We start from the raw sequence: 18,440 nt of genomic DNA on the forward strand, positions 1-18,440 counted from the left end.
AGTTAAAAAGTCGTGCGAACGAGATAAAAAGTCGTACGAACGAGATAAAAAGTCGTACGAATGAGATAAAAAGTCGTACGAACGAGTTAAAAAGTCGTGCGAACGAGATAAAAAGTCGTGCGAACGAGATAAAAAGTCGTACGAATGAGATAAAAAGTCGTACGAATGAGATAAAAAGTCGTACGAATGAGTTAAAAAGTCATGCAAAGAGATCTCTGCTATAACTATCGGCTATCATATATCTGCTATAACTATCGGCTATCATATATCTGCTATAACTATGGGTTATCATATATCTGCTATAATAACTATGGGTTATCATATATCTGCTATAACTATCGGCTATCATATATCTGCTATAACTATGGGTTATCATATATCTGCTATAATAACTATGGGTTATCATATATCTGCTATAACTAGGGGTTATCATATATCTGCTATAATAACTATGGGTTATCATATATCTGCTATAACTATGGGTTATCATATATCTGCTATAACTATGGGTTATCATATATCTGCTATAACTATGGGTTATCATATATCTGCTATAACTTATGGCGCGGGAAGGATGTCATAATTAAATATTTTTGCCTAGGCAGAAATCGAATTTTGCCTAGGCAGAAATAGAATATTGCCTAGGCAAAAATATTTCTGCCTAAGCAAAAATAATTTTGCCTAGGCAAAATTCGATTTCTGCCTAGGCAAAATTCGATTTTTGCCTAGGCAGAAATAATTTTGCCTAAGCATTAATCGAATATTGCCTAGGCTGAAATATTTTTGCCTAAGCAAAAATAATTTTGCCTAGGCAAAATTCGATTTCTGCCTAGACAAAAATCGAATATTGCTTAGGCAAAAATATTTCAGCCTAGGCAAAATTCGATTTTTGCCTAGGCAGAAATAATTTTGCCTAAGCATTAATCGAATATTGCCTAGGCTGAAATATTTTTGCCTAAGCAATATTCGATTTTTGCCTAGGCAGAAATAATTTTGCCTAGGCAAAAATATTAAATTATGACATCCTTCCCGCGCCATAATAACTATGGGTTATCATATATCTGCTCTAACTATGGGTTATCATATATCTGCTATAATAACTATGGGTTATCATATATCTGCTATAACTATGGGTTATCATATATCTTCTATAACTATGGGTTATCATATATCTGCTATAACTATGGGTTATCATATATCTGCTATAACTATGGGTTATCAGAGACCTCTACTATGGAGTCATTATTTGTTGTGTGAGTCCTTATGACAGGGTCGGATCCATGTAAATTGAAATAAGGTTGAAAATTCAATGATTCTTTAAATTGGCGACGTGGTACTGAATATTGCGAATATAATTATATAGATTGTACAATCAGAGACATATATGTATATATGTCTCTGGTACAATGAACTTTAAAGTTTGCCACCATTCGAGCCTTAATTCCGTCCCACTTCGGAAGTACAACGGAAAGACCCGAAGTGGGGGAATTCTACCGTAAAAATACGAACATGTTAAAATCATGTTTTTCTATTCTTTTGTATTTTTGTTAAAAATAAGGTTGAATTTGTGATAATTGAATTTCCTAACCGTCAGCATTAATCAATTCTGTCTACAAAATCCATATAAATAAATGTTCGCAATGTTTTGTCAACCGAAACCGAAAGTAGAAATTCCGAGAAACTCCTACACATCGACGTACGTATTTCATATAGGCCTAACATTGATCAGACACGGAAGAAAATATGCAGACTTTTTCAATATGGACATAAGAGACGAGGTTGCACAAACATGTATACTTATCAAATCGATTCCATTTGAGACAGATGTCAAGTCTATATCCACTGCTGTCGGTGCCGAAGTATCAGTGAAAAGAGTATTCCGTTATACTGAACAGGCGGATAACAGTACCAGATTCATTGTTCAGCTAAACACTCGACAAGGTAAACTATTATTTATCATTCAATCACAAGTTCATTCATTCATTATATAATCTTTGTTTGTTTCAGTGTCTGTTTCTCCTATTCGCAACTTAAAATATTCTAATTGTTTCTTTCATTGCTGAACCTTATCATAATTACCAAGTCTTTTAATAATTTTATTTATAATCACCAAATTAGAGAGCCATGAACCAAAAAGTATTATTTCATGGTTGTTTTATACGACGGCTTCATCAGGCAGTCGGGAGTTATCAAATGGTATGTAAATTACCTGAGCAAAGCTCGAAATGTGCCAAGGCGGTTACGGGCCAACACTGCGTTGTCGAAATAAACAAAAAGCAAAGCAAAATCTGACGATGAAATGTGTCCGACACTTGGCAAAAAACAACTGCATATGCAGTTTTTTTACCACATTTTTCTGGAAACCTCGGACAAACATCAATTGCTTATGTGTATATTGTCCAGGCGTATATGGGCCATCGTAGTTTTAAGATAAACATATAGATACATGTTTCAATTTTTTTTTTAATATTTCATATAAAAGGTTTGGAGGGCATATAATTATCAAAAATAAAACCTTTTTTAAACTCAAAAAAAAGAAAGGTAAACCAGATTTGAGATGTGTATTAAACAGGAAGATGTATTGAAAAATAATCAGTCTGTGCTGGAGCTCAACTTAGAAACCTTAAATTATACGCTGTCTAGGCAGACATCCAGTCATAAGTTAATGGGAAATTGTGACTATAGTAACCTAAACTAGTAAGGTGACCTATTCTCTGCAGTTTTCAATAATCCTTCCTTCACTAAATCTCTTCACTCAAAAAAGACAAACAACTAGGTAGCTTCCCAGTCTATATAGTGTACTACGAAGTGATGTTTGTTTGCTGGGTTTACCATCCCAGGAACAGCCAGGGTCATTTTGAGGTGGGGTCTCCTTGTAGTAGTAGGTGACTCCCTTACTGAACAACAAACAGGAGGCCTGTTTCATACCAAGGATGTGGGTTGGTGTAGTTGTGGGTTCTGAGGTTGTGGATGGTGTCAAGTGGTTGGTTGTTGGCTTGTTGGTTGTGGGGTTGTAGGTTTGTTAGTTGTGGGTTGTAGAGTTGAGGGGTTGTAGGCTGTGAAGTTGTGGGGTTGTGGCTTGTGGAGTTGTGGGTTGTGTAACTGTAGGTTCTGGGGTTGTGGGTTGTGTAGTTGTTTGTTTGTGCAGTTATGCAGTTGAGGTATGGAAAGTCTTGGTTAAGATTTGGGAAATCTCTAGAAAAACAGGGCATATAGTTTATAAGGGGCTGATCTGTGTGGCTTGTACACTACAGAGAATATAATACAACATCTGCCACCTTCAGCCGATGGAAAATGCTATAGTGTGATTCTATAAGTTTGTAGAATCATGGATCCGGGGACCGGAAATTATTTCCTGTTTGGGGCTCGGCAGGAAGGGGATTTCCCATCAGCCCATTTAGCTACTTTTCAGTGATAACCAATTTCTAACACACTTTTGTTAGTATAATTGACAAAATGTCATCCTATCAGGAAATGAAGTTTGATTTTGACCGTAAAAAAATTGTTTGCTGTAATTGAGGGAACAGCTGAAAGCAGTACCGGTAGGGAGTTTTGAACCACGAACCTCAGATCTTTACCTGGGGTTCATGACCAACATTTTAACCAACTAAGCTATCATGGCACCTATCGAGTGATCAACATTAACAGAGAGTAGACCAGGAGTGTACTGTATATTAATTCTGGTCTTTGTCACTTAGTTAGACAGCCATGGTCCATCACACATCACATGGCTTTTGGGGGCTGGGGGCTTGTTGGAAGGTGTTTGGTACCCCAAAAAATCCCATGGGTTATGGGTGGTGGGGTAGTGAATCGTGTAGTTGTGGGTTAATAGTTGTGGGTTGTTGGTTGTGTGTTGTTGGTTGTGGGGTTATGTAGTTATAGGTTGTGTAATTGTGGGTTGTATAGCAGGGTTTGACACTAACTGAAATGGTAGAGGAGCCCGCAGGGCTCCTAAAAAAAATATTCAAGGGGCCCTATGTAATTTTGTGGAGCCCGAACAGCGAGCGCCGAAGGCGCGAGCCGTAAGTTTCTAGGGGGGTCCGGGGGCATGCCCCCCCGGAAAATTTTTTTTCTAGATGCTCTGTGGTGCATTCTAGGCCATTTTTGGTGTATTTTGGAGCTTTTGTATTTGAGATATTTTTAAAGATATTTTTTGCAGTTAACATGGTTTGCATAGTAAATTATGTTTGGTGGTCCATCATACTTGATCATTGCTTGAGGGAATATGCTGAAAGGAAAAGAATTTAAAAAAAAAAAAAACTAAAACAATGCTCATTTCAGTTTTTGTATTTGTTATTCCATATTCAACTAGTTTCTTAAGTTTTCAATGAAAAGTCTGTATGACTTTTGCTGGAGAGCAAGAAGGTCTCTCCTGGAGAGATCCTCATCCTCATCATCAGACTGGGAATCTGGCGTGAATGTTGCCCCTTCCTGAAGATCTTCCTCATCTACCTCTTCCTCCCCCTCATGCTCAGCTTGGTCCTCATGCAAATCAAGGGAAACTGGGATGACCTCATGCCCATCTGTCCGCTGAAAAACTGAACATTCCCTTGGGGTCTCCGATTTCTGAATAATTACTCAAACGCTTGAAACGTACTGATTTGCACGGGCCCTTATTACAAACGTACAAATGATACAGACTGTTATTCAAACGCTTGAAGCGTACTGACTTACACGGGCCCTTATTACAAACGTACAAATGATTCAGACTTTAAACAGTTATCAGCAATGATAATACGCACCTGACTTCAACCGGAAATACTTCCTACAGGATTGTTTAGGTTTTAGGATTTTGTGATCCGCGGGATAACAAATGGTTCTGAGATTAAGAGGACCGTCGGTCCTCCAAAAATTAGAATCGAGAAGACCGACATTGTTTTTTAGGGGCCTCGGTCCTCCGGTCTACCGTTAGTGTCGATCCCTGTATAGTTGTAAGTTGTGTAGTTGTGGGTTGTGTAGTTGTGAGTTGTATAGTTGTGGGTTGTGTAGTTGTGGGTTGGGAAATTGTAGGGTTTTGTAGTTGTTGGGTTGTTGGTTGTGGGGTTGTGTAGTGTTTGGTTGTATAGTTGTGGGTTGTATAGTTGTGGGTTGTGTAGTTGTGGGTTGTGTAGTTGTGGGTTGTGTAGTTTCGGGTTGTGTAGTTGTGGGTTGTGTAGTTGTGGGTTGTGTAGTTGTGGGTTGTGTAGTTGTGGGTTGTGTAGTTGTGGGTTGTGTAGTTTCGGGTTGTGTAGTTGTGGGTTGTGTAGTGTTTGGGTTGTGTAGTTGTGGGGTTGTGTAGTTGTGGGTTGTGTAGTTGTGGGTTGTATAGTGTTTGGTTGTGTAGTTGTGGGTTGGGTAGTTGTGGGTTGTGTAGTTTCAGGTTGTGTAGTTGTGGGTTGTGTAGTTGTGGGTTGTGTAGTTTCGGGTTGTGTAGTTATTGGGTTGTGTAGTTGTGGGTTGTGTAATTGTGGGGTTGTGTAGTTGTGGGTTGTGTAGTGTTTGGTTGTGTAGTTGTGGGTTGTGGTGTGGTGTTGTGTGTGTGGTTGTGGTGTGAGGTGTTTAGGTGTGTGGAGTGGTTGGTGTTGTGGGTTGTAGTTTGGGGTGTGTAGTGGTGTGGGTGTGTTTGTGGTGTGTGTGTTGTGGTGTGTGTGTAGTTGTGGTGTGTTGTGGTTGGTGTTGGGTGTGTAGTTGTGGGTTGGTGTGGGGGTTGTGTGTGGGTGGTGTGGGGTTGGGTGTGTGTTGGTTGTGTGTTGTGGGTTGGTGTAGTTGGTGGTTGGGTGTGGTTGATGGGTGGTTAGTGGTTGGGTTGTGGTTGTGTGGTGTGTTGGTTGTGTTGTGGGTTGTGTGTGTTGTGGTGTTGGGGTGTTGTGTGGGAGTTGTGGTCGTGTTGGTGTGTGTAGTTTGGGTGTTGTAGTTGGTTGTGGGTTTGTAGGTTGTGTTGGTGTGTTGTGTAGTTTGTTGTGTAGTTGTGGTGTCGTAGTTGTGTTGTGGTTGTGGTTTGTGTAGTTGTGGGGTTGTGTAGTTGTGGGTTGTGTATTTGTGGGTTGTTGGTTGTAGGTTGTGTTGTTGGTTGTTGTTTGTTGTGGGGTTATGTAGTTGTGGGTTGTGTAGTTGTTGGGTTGTGTAGTTGTGGGTTGTTTAGAAGTGGGGTTGTGTAAATGTGTGGTTAGGTAGTTGTGGAGTTTTGTAGTTGATTAGTTACCTGTAGTTGCCTGATTAGTTACCTGTAGTTGTCTGATTAGTTACCTGTAGTTGTCCCATATGTTACCTGTAGTTGTCCTATTAGTTACCTATAGTTGTCCTATAAGTTACCTATAGTTGTCTGATTAGCTACCTGTAGTTGTCTGATTAGTTACCTGTAGTTGTCTGATTAGTTACCTATAGCTATCTGATTTGTTACCTGTAGTTGTCTGATTAGCTACCTGTAGTTGGCCGGTTAGTTACCTGTAGTTGTCTGATTAGTTACCTGTACCTGTCCTATAAGTTACCTATAGTTGTCTGATTAGTTACCTGTAGTTATCTGATGAGTTACCTATAGCTGTCTGATTTGTTACCTGTAGTTGTCTGATTAGTTACCTGTAGTTGTCTGATTAGTTACCTGTACCTGTCCTATAAGTTACCTATAGTTGTCTGATTAGTTACCTGTAGTTGTCCTATAAGTGACCTGTAGTTGTCTGCTTAGTTACCTGTATTTTTCTGTTTAATTACATGTAGTTGTCCTATAAGTTATCTGTAGTTGTCTGATGAGTTACCTGTTATATAAGTTACCTGTAGCTGTCGGATAAGTTACCTGTATCCGTTCAATAAGGTACCTGTAGCTGTCCAGTATTATTACTGTTGCTGGCCAAAATTTACTTGTAGTTATCAGATAAGTTGCCTGTAGTTGTCCAATACGTTACCTGTATGTGTCCAATAAGTTACCTGTTGCAGTCCAATAAGCTATCTGTATCTGTCCAATAAGGTACCTGTAGTTGTCCAATAAGTTACTTGTATCTGTCCAATAAGTTACATGTAGCTGTCCAATAGAAAACATATATTAATAGAATAAATGTGAAAATAAATATTAATTAAATGTAAATATGAACATTCTTAAAGTATATGAGGTGTTTATATTCCCATTGTTAGATTTCAATGCACTTTACTTTTTCCTTTAAAGAAAGTTTGAATCATGAAACACTCTTTTTACATGAAACAACCTAAATATGTATACATATCAAAACACTGAGAAACACATTTTCAGCATTTACTATATTTTCCATCATGTTTGGAAATTTTGACAGTAATGCTTGAGTTGAGGGCAGTTGAAATCTTGCCTTTTCACATTTTAATTGTGTGGTTGCTTACCTTTCATTCCCTAACAGATGTGATCACAGAAACATATTGTACATGAAATCACATTTTTCAATAAATCAATCATATTAATTATTTGAATTGAATCCATTTATGAAGTGAATGCTTATGCTCAAAATGTACTGTACATGGACTGTATTGGAAGCACACCTTCTCTTTTGGACAACATTATTAAAATGAGACTACATTCTACTCGGGCTTATTTAACATGCCATACTCTGGCTTATTTAACATGCCATACTCAGACTTATTAAACATGCCGTACTCTGGCTTATTAAACATGCCATACTCTGGCTTATTAAACATGCCATACTCTGGCTTATTTAACATGTCATACTCTGGCTTATTTAACATGTCATACCTGGGCTTATTTAACATGTCATAATTTGGCTTATTTAACATGCCATACTCTGGCTTATTAAACATGCCATACTCTGGCTTATTTAACATGTCATACTCTGGCTTATTTAACATGTCATAATTTGGCTTATTTAACATGCCATAATCTGGCTTATTAAACATGCCATACTCTGGCTTATTTAACATGCCATACTCTGGCTTATTAAACATGCCATACTCTGGCTTATTTAACATGTCATACCTGGGCTTATTTAACATGCCATACTCTGGCTTATTTAACATGTCATACTCTGGCTTATTTAACATGTCATACCTGGGCTTATTTAACATGCCATACTCTGGCTTATTTAACATGTCATACTCTGGCTTATTTAACATGTCATACCTGGGCTTATTTAACATGCCATACTCTGGCTTATTTAACATGTCATACTCTGGCTTATTTAACATGTCATACCTGGGCTTATTTAACATGTCATACCTGGGCTTATTTAACATGCAGTACTCAGGTTTATTTAACATGCTGTACTTGGGCTTATTTAACATGCTGTACTCGAGCTTATTAAACATGCCATACTTTGGCTTATTTAACATGCTGTACTCAGGCTTATTAAACATGCCGTACATCGGGCTAATTAAACATGCCGTAATCAGGCTTATTTCACATGCACTTGTACAAAATTATGCAAAGCATGTTACAGGACATAATTATTTTGTTTTTATTTTTTTTATTTTTTTTTCTTCATAATTTTTTATTTTTCGATCATCATTGTTATGCATCCATCATTGTATTGATAGCCTGATTGCACATATCCAACAGATACAGTAACTGTCTGATATTAACACGAAGTACTCTCCAATATTAACACGAAGAACTCTCCAATATTAACATGAAGAACTCTCCAATATTTACACGAAGAACTCTCCAATATTAACATGAAGCGTTCTCCAATATTACCCCGAAGAACTCTCCAATATTAACATGAAGCATTCTCCAATATTACTCCGAAGAACTCTCCGATATTTACATGAAGTGTTCTCCAATATTACTCCGAAGAACTCTCCGATATTAACATGAAGTGTTCTCCAATATTACTCCGAAGAACTCTCCAATATTAACATGAAGCGTTCTCCAATATTACCCCGAAGAACTCTCCAATATTAACATGAAGCGTTCTCCAATATTAACACGAAGAACTCTCTGATATTAACACAAAGTACTCTCCAATATTACCCCGAAGAACTCTCCAATATTAACACGAAGAACTCTCCAATATTACTCCGAAGAACTCTCCAATATTAACATGAAGCGTTCTCCAATATTAACACGAAGAACTCTCTGATATTAACACAAAGTACTCTCCAATATTACCCCGAAGAACTCTCCAATATTAACACGAAGAACTCTCCAATATTACTCCGAAGAACTCTCCAATATTAACATGAAGCGTTCTCCAATATTAACACGAAGAACTCTCTGATATTAACACAAAGTACTCTCCAATATTAACATGAAGACCTCTCCAATATAAACACGAAGAACTCTCCTTTACTTAGATATACAGTAATTTTTCATCATTTTCAGTTACTTTATTTCCTACATTAGATTCAATAAGAGCAATATTTTTTTTCTCTTATTTTTACTTTATATATTGAATATGGTTCTACATTTTTACATCTTAGAAATTGGCTACATATGACATCTGAAAATTCACTACATTTTACACTTACTAAATTTCTACATTATTGTACATCATATAAGGATGTATTAATGCGTTGTTTGGAAGCAGGAAATGATTTGAAGTGTCTCATGTATAATTTCAGCCCAGGAAGTGATAATCTAATCCATATGTTTCTATTGGAGATGCTTAACAGATACAATAATGATTCAGAGCTTTGACAAAATATATGAAACATTTCCGGTGAAAAGAACCATTTTGTGAGCCCAGTGGGTCAACACATGAACTTCAAAGTAGACAATGAAATAGCCTTTTAAGGTTACCTGAAACAAAGTCTCAAGTGACCAATTAACTGGCATTTGTCTGCTGTCATGTATCATCTGTTTGTAAACAATTTACATTTGCAACTTTTTCTCAATTATCAAGAGGCCAAGAGACCTGACATTGGGCATTACATGCTGGGGTGAACGACTATCAAGGTTGTTCAGATGAATGATCTTGACCTTCATTTAAGGTCACAGGGGTCAAATATGCTAAAATCTTTAAATGCTGTCTTCTCACTAAGTAAAAGACCCAGAGACCTTATATTGGGCCTTGGAAACAAGTACAATAAACCATTTTTATTTTTCTACATTTATGTACTATTGTTTATTGTTCAGGATGAAATCTTTTAATACTGAGCTTTTTCATTATGCAAATATTAGTTGTCCTTGTGACCAGGTTTTAATTGTTACTTCATTTTCTTATGTCACAAAAATATGTTTGTTTTCTCTCAAAATCCTGATGTTACTACCAAATGCAAATTATATGAGATAATAACCAGTACCTGCTAAAAACAGCAGATAACTTTGGATAACAAAAAAACTCAACGGCACAAACTGATTACCTAGGCTTGAGCTTCATTCAAGGCCACAGTCTCAAATATGCCAAATTCTTTAAAAAGTCTTCTTCTCAAGAACCAACACACTAAGAAACCTGATATTTGGCCTGTGGCATGCTGGAATGAACGACATTGATCTGAAATTCAAATGATCTGAAATTCAAGGTTACTGTAATTAAATCTACCAAATATATAAACTCAGGTGTGTGTTAAGGCCATGTGTGTGTTAAGGCCATATGTTCTTGTTTCTTTTTATCATTAAAAGGGTAGTTATCTCCCCTGTATATTTCATCATGGTGCTCTGTCGTTTTTCTGGTGTCACATCGAAATATGGCTCTTGACTACATCTAATATGTATCAGGGCTCACAGGGGGATAACTCTTACAAGCTGTACCCAAACGCAGGTTTGACATTCGATTGAAAATCTTTTTCTCGGGAGATAGCATTTTAATATGCAATGTAATATGAATGTTGCATGTTCCATTCATAGAACGAATATAATCTCAATCTAAATTGACTTTGCAGATGTGAACAGACTGATTGCAGCTAACAGTCTTTATTTACGAAACCCTGAAGATGAAAACGTCAAGGTGGAAGTGGGGTTCTGCCCCGAGTGTATCGTACCCACTGAGTGGGTTGACGATGATGACCCTTCTTCTGATTTTACTGAAAGCAATAATGGCAAGGAAGAGCAATCTGATGGACTCGGTTGCCATGGTAATCAGGGGGAGACAAATGGAAATGGTGCTGTGTGTGGAGGTATCTATTGGGAATCTGACAGAGAACATGTGAATGCCAAATTTACTGATTTGACAGTATTTTCAGACAAGAAAGAGACAAATGGATTGGATAAAAAAGACAGGGATGTTGATGCTTTAAGCTCATGTGATGCTGTTAAACAGGTACAGAAGTCAGAAGATGAGAATACAGTGGTGTATAGGCGACCCAGGCAGGTGAGTTGTTAAATAATCATGGTTATCATGTAAATATGATTTTTGCAGGCGAGCAATACAGGCCTATTGGACCTTTTGTTTATACATGTATTGTTGCTATTGTTTGAATGAGCATTGAACCACATAATTATCCATCTGGCAATACATTATTGTTATCACAGGAAGCCACAAAGGGGCCAAGTGTAAGGGTACTGGACATGGCAGATCAGAGTCCTTACGACACACCGAAACCAGATTTGTATGAACCAATCGGAGATGTCTACAGGCCAACATGGAATATGGTAAATCAACAGAGACCCAAGTCACAGGTGGAACCAAATGTCACAACAGAGCCGGTAGAGAAAGGTCCAAGGTCAGTATCGGTTTATGTTGATGGTCATAAATCTTTAACAGAGACAGATCTGGTGGGATCCCCAAACAAAGAGAAGGAGAAGCAAACCATCTTTGAGAGCAATACTTGTGTGGTTGTAAGACCTACAGACAAAGGAAATAATGATACAGAAATGTTAAAAATGTCCAAAGGTCATGTGACAGACACTTCATCTTCTGTATATGAGGATAATATCCATTCAAAGAATACAAGATTGAAATCCAAAACAAATGAATTAGAATCAACAGATTTTGCTGAAAACGCCGAAACTATCACCAGAAAAGGTGGTTCAGACACACAGATTGGGGTAGAAGCTGCAGGATATGAGGACTCCCAGAGATGTACTCTACAGATATCATCTCCGCCAGTCATAAGGACTACTGATTGTGATCATATCAAGGACAAGGACATTTCTAAACCTTCTACGGGGTCTGAAACTCCATATGTTTATAATAAAACTGGGATGTCAGGTGTAAGTGAAGGGCAAGGTTCAGGATCAGAAAGGCTGCTTTCACAAAGCATTGTGAAACATGTTCAGCATGATCATCAGTTAGGTCAAGGTCAACAGGGTGATCATCAGTTAGGTCAAGGTCAACAAGGTGATTATCAGTTAGGTCAAGGTCAACAGGGTGATCATCAGTTAGGTCAAGGTCAACAACGTGATTATCAGTTAGGTCAAGGTCAACAGGATGATCATCAACTAGGTCAAGGTCAACAGCATGCTCATCAGTTAGGTCAAGGTCAACAGGGTGATCATCAGTCATGTTATTCAGAGATAGATGTGGGTCAAAAGTGTGGTAAATTAAACCCAGCTCAACCTGTGACTGGTCATTTAGGCCCAACTTCACCCATTACTGAACAGAAAGGTATTGGTCAACAGCAGTGTGATAATCAAGGTCTGCCATCAGCTCTTACTGGTCAATCAGGTCAAAGTGAACAGCTTGCTGGTCAGTTGATTCCTACTCCTATCCCTTCACATCAGGCTTTAACTGTACAGTTAGATCCAAATCATTATCAGACTGGTCAGTTAGATCAAGGTCATCATCATGCAGGCCAGGTAGGTCAAGGTCAACTTTATACAGATCAGTTAGGTCAAGGTCAACATCATACTGGCCAGTTCAATCCAAATCATTATCAGACTGGTCAGTTAGGTCAAGATCAACATCATACTGGCCAGTTAGATCAAGGTCAACATCATACTGGCCAGTTAGATCAAGGTCAACATCATACTGGCCAGTTAGATCAAGGTCAACATCATACTGGCCAGTTAGATCAAGGTCAACATCATACTGGCCAGTTAGATCAAGGTCAACACCAAACCAGTGAGTTAGGTCAAGGTCAACATCATACTGATCAGGTAGGTCAAGGTCAACACCATACTGGTCTGGTAGGTCAAGGTCAACACCATACTGGTCTGTTAGATCCAGATCAACACCATACTGGTTTGTTAGGTCAAGGTCAACACCATACTGGTCAGTTAGATCAAGGTCAACACCATACTGGTCAGGTAGGGCAAGGTCAACAACATGCTGGCCAGTTAGGTCAAAATCAATATCATGCTGGACAGTTAGGTCAAGGTCAACATCATACTGCCCAGTTAGGTCAAGGTCAACATCATACTGGTCTGTTAGATCAAGGTCAACATCATACTGGTCTGTTAGATCCAGATCAACACCATACTGGTCAGTTAGGGCAAGGTCAACATCATACTGGCCAGTTAGGTCAAGGTCAACATCATACTGGTCTGTTAGATCCAGATCAACACCATACTGGTCAGTTAGGGCAAGGTCAACAACATGCTGGCCAATTAGGTCAAACTCAACATCATACTGGTCAGTTAGGGCAAGGTCAACAACATACTGGCCAGTTAGGTCAAAATCAATATCATGCTGGTCAGTTAGGGCAAGGTCAACACCATACTGGTCAGTTAGGTCAAGGTCAACATCATACTGCCCATTTAGGTCAAGGTCAACATCATACTGCCCAGTTAGGCCCAAACACAGGTCAGTTATACCCAGTGCAGGAGTTTGGTGGTCAGCAATTTACTAATGCTTATGGTCAACAACTTCCTGCACCATATTATCAAGTGATGTGGCCACCATATTATCCATATCCCTATGGCCAGAACTTCGGACCAGGTTACTCTGGCCTGCCACAGCCCATGACCTCTCACATGTCACCTTACCAAATTCCACCTAATAGGATGCCATTCCAGCCACAACATCGAATCTATCAAAGTCCATGCCAGACAGCACCAACAGTTGGTGGGCAAGGACCGCTGATTTATCCCGACTTTCCTCCATCATATCCATCTGTTTCTACTCCTGAAAACACCCAAGTTGTCACCATGACAACTGATATGACCAGACCTATTGCAGGAACCGATGTTTCAACAGATGACTCGACGACCAACAATAGGTGTCTTTCTCCTCAACATGCTTGGCAAAAACAAGAAACAGAGACACCTCATACTGAAAACAATTCAGAAGGAAGCCATCAGTTAAAGAAAGAGGATAAGACTAGACAGGACATGGAGCTGATGAATCCAAAGACCTCTTTAAAAAGTGACGAGGACGAAATTAAAGAACTTCAACAATGGGCCCAGTCTCCCTTAAGCCAAGGACAGATAGGCCAGGCCACATCTGGTGATTCCACAGGTACAGTAATTAACCCAACTTTGTAAAACTCTTCCCCATCAGTCTCAACACTTGAGTCAAATATACTTTTAATTGTGTGACATGAACTCTGGCTACGCCAGCTTTTGGCTACGCCAGCTTTCCTCCACCTTCAAAACCAGGCACATCCTTAAATGACCCCTAGCTGTTGGTAGGAAGGTAAACAACATAAACCAAACCAAACCAAATATCAACTTTATTATAAAAAGAGTCAATTTGATCAAAGTTCAGCACAGTTATATCAGGATAAATTTGTTAGGGCTGTAAATAATTAATGATTAATTTACCACTTACTACACAAGGCAATACTGTAAACCCAACTCATTTTCATGTGTAATTAATTTTCATGTTTTTCATATGCAATTATAAGTAAACTTTTAATGACAGTAAGTCAAGAAATTATATTGCTGCGAAAAAGTCTTCAGGCATGGAAACGCGAAATCATGTTGCCGCAAACATGAGTTGGTTTACACTATAAATGACTTTTCAATTACTGAAATACTATAACATACCTCTGTTAGTGTACTCATATTTTAGCGTTTTACAGTGCAGTGCAGTGTGAATTGGTGCACCTACAGTGATACTACAATTAGTACAATCATAATTTAATGAAATGCTTTTGTGTGAAAAATGCTAAAATAAGATTACCACCTGAATTTGTACATTTACAGAATGTAACTTTATTGCACAGATATTTTTTCCTCTATTATTGGGGGCCATGATAGCTCAGTTGGAGCGTCGGCCACATAACCTGAGGTGAGAGGGCCATGATAGCTCAGTAAGAGCGTCGGCCACATAGTCGCAGGTAAGGGGGCCATGATAGCTCAATCAGAGTGTCGGCCACATACCATCAGGTTAGAGGGCCATGATAGCTCAATCAGAGTGTCGGCCACAAAACCTCAGGTGAGAGGGCCATGATAGCTCAGTCAGTTAGAGCATCAGACACATAGTCGCAGGTAAGGGGGCCATGATAGCTCAATCAGAGTGTCGGCCACATAACATCAGGTGAGAGGGCCATGATAGCTCAGTCAGTTAGAGTGTCGGCCACAAAACCTCAGGTGAGAGGGCCATGATAGCTCAGTCAGTTAGAGTGTCGGACACATAGTCGCAGGTAAGAGGGCCATGATAGCTCAGTCAGTTAGAGTGTCGGACACATAGTCGCAGGTAAGAGGGCCATGATAGCTCAATCAGAGTGTCGGCCACATAATCTCAGGTGAGAGGGCCATGATAGCTCAATCAGAGTGTCGGCCACATAATCTCAGGTAAGAGGGCCATGATAGCTCAGTCAGAGTGTCAGCCACATAACCTCAGGTGAGAGGGCCATGATAGCTCAGTCAGAGTGTCAGCCACATAACCTCAGGTGAGAGGGCCATGATAGCTCAGTCAGAGTGTCAGCCACATAATCTCAGGTGAGAGGGCCATGATTGCTCAATCAGAGTGTCGGCCACATAGTCGCAGGTGAGAGGGCCATGATAGCTCAGTCAGAGTGTCAGCCACATAACCTCAGGTGAGAGGGCCATGATTGCTCAATCAGAGTGTCGGCCACATAGTCGCAGGTGAGAGGGCCATGATTGCTCAATCAGAGTGTCGGCCACATAACCTCAGGTGAAGATCTGAGGTGCATGATCCAACACTACCAGCCCATGGCAGTTTGTGTTTCTCAGGGAGCTGAGAAACAGATTTGTCTGTGCTGATGGGGTTGTGCCCTTGGCCAGGATTTTATACTTAACCCCAATTGCTTTAGATGGCATGCAACAGGATTCTCATATGTTGTTCAGTGAGGTAGTCACCAACTACTACAAGGAGATAGCTGTTGACAGGGTGATATACCTCTCAAACTAACAATCCTCTATTGCTACAGATAAAGAAGAAGAGCATTTTTATGACACTATTGAATCCATTGATGGACTTGAATTGGGCCATGAAAGAGATCCATTGAACATTGGTCAAATCCAATTGGAGATTGGGAATCTTGCAGACATAAAGGTACTATTGCATACATGGATTTTATTGGTGTTAAAACAAGTTTCGTCTTTGCAAAACTTTATTATGTAAGAGTTAATATTGATCAATTAGAAATACTCCTTGTGTGATATGAAGTTGGACCTGTTGGATGCTTGTTGATATGGCTAGTGGTTCCATGTCACCACCCTTGATCTTATTTTGAGAGTGTGGTTTAACCTGGGTTTCAATGACCAGTGTTGTTAATGAAGTAGAAGATGCTTACTCTCCTTAGGTATTCATCCTTTTTTAGCTCACCTGGAGCTTATGTCATGGCGCCGCGTCGGTTGTCCGTCAACATTTGCTTCAAATCTACTTGTCAAAAAGTTCTTATTGGATTTTTACCAAATTTGGTCAGAAACATCCTTGGCAGAAGGGGATCAGATTTTGCATAAATGGTGACTGTGACCCCCGAGGGGCCAAAGGGGCGGGCCCAATAGGGAAAATAGAGGTAATTATTTAAATCGCTAAAAGTCATTAAGTTATGAATGGATTTGAACCCAATTTAGTCAGAAACATCCACTCGAGGAAGGGGAACAGATTTTGAATAAATGGTGATTATGACCCCCCCGAGGAGCCAAAGGGGCGAGGCCCAATAGGGGAAATAGAGGTAATTCCTTTAAATCACTACTTTTCATTAAGTTATGATGGATTTGAACCCAATTTGGTCAGAAACATTCTTTGGGAAAGCGAAACAGATTTTGCATAAATGGTGACTTTGATCCCCAAGGGGTCAAAGGGGTGGGGCCCCATAGGGGAAATACAGGTAATTCCTTTAAATGGCTACTAGTCATAAAGTTATGAATGCAAGTTGTAGAAACAATCCTTGAGGTCTTTCAGACCCTTAGAGAGTCTGGACTTAGTTATTTCTTTAACCATATATAGCATTGGTTGAGATTGCCAAATAAAATGAATTGAACATGAACATTATTTTGACATTTGGTCAAATCCAACCAGGTGAGCAATACAGGCCCCATGGGCCTCTTGTTTTTTTTCATGTTTTGTCCTTGTTTTGATTTTTAACTGTTCCATTGTTATGTCGGTACATGTATTCTCTCTTGTTTTTTATCATTGAAAATGTACGTAAAAATCTCAATTCTTTCATATCTAGACAGTTATAGCAACAGTTTGCCAGCATGCAGTGGTCAATGGTGACTCGGATTCGCTAGCATTGAAGCAAGAGTTACTCCCCTTGCTTATCATTGCCTATCACAGCTTCATACAGCAATCAAAAGTCTGTAATTGGTTGTGTTAAATCTGTATTTCTCTTGCATATAATGCTGTAAGTCGTAATGCTGTAAGTCTTAAACTTATTGTTGTGCTTATTATTTTATAACAATAGGAAAAATGTTTTGTTTGTTATCAAAATATTTGAATCAGGAGAAAATAAACATTTAGTTTGACGATTGTGTGTAGATTTGATACTCGGTATAAGTGTGGCCTTTTGTTTATTTAGGCTGATGTGATAGTTAACCCATCCAACAAAGATCTTAACTTAGCAATCGGATATGTATCAAAGTCAATACTGAAGGCTGCAGGACAAAAGATTCAAAAAGAGTGTATAGACAAATACCCCTTGGGTATCAATGATGAAATAGTGGCTATCACCTCAGCAGGAAACCTGGCCAGTGAGAAGATATTTCATGTTGTCTTACCTAAATGGACAGGTGGTACTAAGGTATGGAATTTGTGATATACATTCAAAACCTGCTCAAACTAACTATTCAAGCACTCTTACCTAAATGATGCTATATCACGAACAGACCATATACTGCTTCTCATAAAAATGCATTTCAAGGCCCCAATGGTCTAGAAATATAACAATTAACACAAACAATATATAATAATAACAGTCTAAAACGATCACTTTCCAGGCTGAAAGTTACATCACAAACGTGGATAGAATTTCTTTGGGATACAAGATAGAATTTTTTCAAGATACACAATAGAATTTCTTCAGGATTTGGGATAGAATTTTCAGGATACTCGATAGATTTTCTTCAGGGTGCATGATAGAATTTCTTCGGGGTGCATGATAGAATTTCTTCAAGTAGCATGATAAAATTTCTTTGGGATACACGATAGAATTTCTTTGGGATACACGATAGAATTTCTTTGGGTCGCATAATAGATTTTCTTAAGCATTGAACTGCTTTCAGTTGGAAGTTATGGGCTGATGAATGCCAACTGGAC

The 18,440-nt window shown here is 38.9% G+C and overlaps 3 protein-coding genes and 1 long non-coding RNA gene across 4 annotated transcripts in view; 2 read left to right on the top strand and 2 right to left on the bottom strand.

Annotated features, from left to right (window-relative positions):
* The first annotated feature begins 1,697 nt into the window (after positions 1-1,697).
* LOC117338899 lies at positions 1,698-12,632 on the top strand. Its single transcript, XM_033900264.1, has 4 exons — positions 1,698-1,941; positions 10,774-11,201; positions 11,363-12,562; positions 12,624-12,632. The coding sequence occupies exons 1-4, from the start codon at positions 1,761-1,763 to the stop codon at positions 12,630-12,632; spliced, it is 1,818 nt and encodes a 605-aa protein (XP_033756155.1). The 5' UTR covers positions 1,698-1,760.
* LOC117339957 lies at positions 4,272-4,759 on the bottom strand. Its single transcript, XR_004535345.1, has 2 exons — positions 4,598-4,759; positions 4,272-4,566 (listed from the first exon to the last, which is right to left on the bottom strand). It is a non-coding gene; the product is annotated as an uncharacterized LOC117339957 (long non-coding RNA).
* LOC117339955 (protein mono-ADP-ribosyltransferase PARP14-like) overlaps positions 12,225-18,440 on the top strand; it is a 72,708-nt gene continuing 66,492 nt past the window's right edge. The window contains exons 1-3 of the mRNA XM_033901679.1: positions 12,225-14,228; positions 16,108-16,232; positions 17,704-17,925. Coding sequence (XP_033757570.1) covers positions 13,661-14,228; positions 16,108-16,232; positions 17,704-17,925 — 915 coding nt within the window. The 5' untranslated portion in view covers positions 12,225-13,660. The remainder of the gene's footprint in view (positions 14,229-16,107; positions 16,233-17,703; positions 17,926-18,440) is intronic.
* LOC117338900 (involucrin-like) lies at positions 12,690-13,649 on the bottom strand. The gene is made up of 2 exons (XM_033900265.1): positions 13,638-13,649; positions 12,690-13,550 (listed from the first exon to the last, which is right to left on the bottom strand). The coding sequence occupies exons 1-2, from the start codon at positions 13,647-13,649 to the stop codon at positions 12,690-12,692; spliced, it is 873 nt and encodes a 290-aa protein (XP_033756156.1).

This window comes from Pecten maximus, chromosome 12, assembly GCF_902652985.1.
Source record: "Pecten maximus chromosome 12, xPecMax1.1, whole genome shotgun sequence".
Taxonomy (NCBI): Eukaryota; Metazoa; Mollusca; class Bivalvia; order Pectinida; family Pectinidae; genus Pecten; species Pecten maximus.

What these genes read in the sequence shown, in the direction of transcription:
- LOC117338899 (XM_033900264.1), top strand. Translation starts at nt 1,761, where the DNA reads ATGGACATAAGAGACGAGGTTGCACAAACATGTATACTTATCAAATCG. An exon ending in TCAGCTAAACACTCGACAAG is followed by an intron (nt 1,942 to 10,773) that starts GTAAACTATTAT and finishes TTGACTTTGCAG; the next exon opens with ATGTGAACAGACTGATTGCA. An exon ending in TGTATAGGCGACCCAGGCAG is followed by an intron (nt 11,202 to 11,362) that starts GTGAGTTGTTAA and finishes TTGTTATCACAG; the next exon opens with GAAGCCACAAAGGGGCCAAG.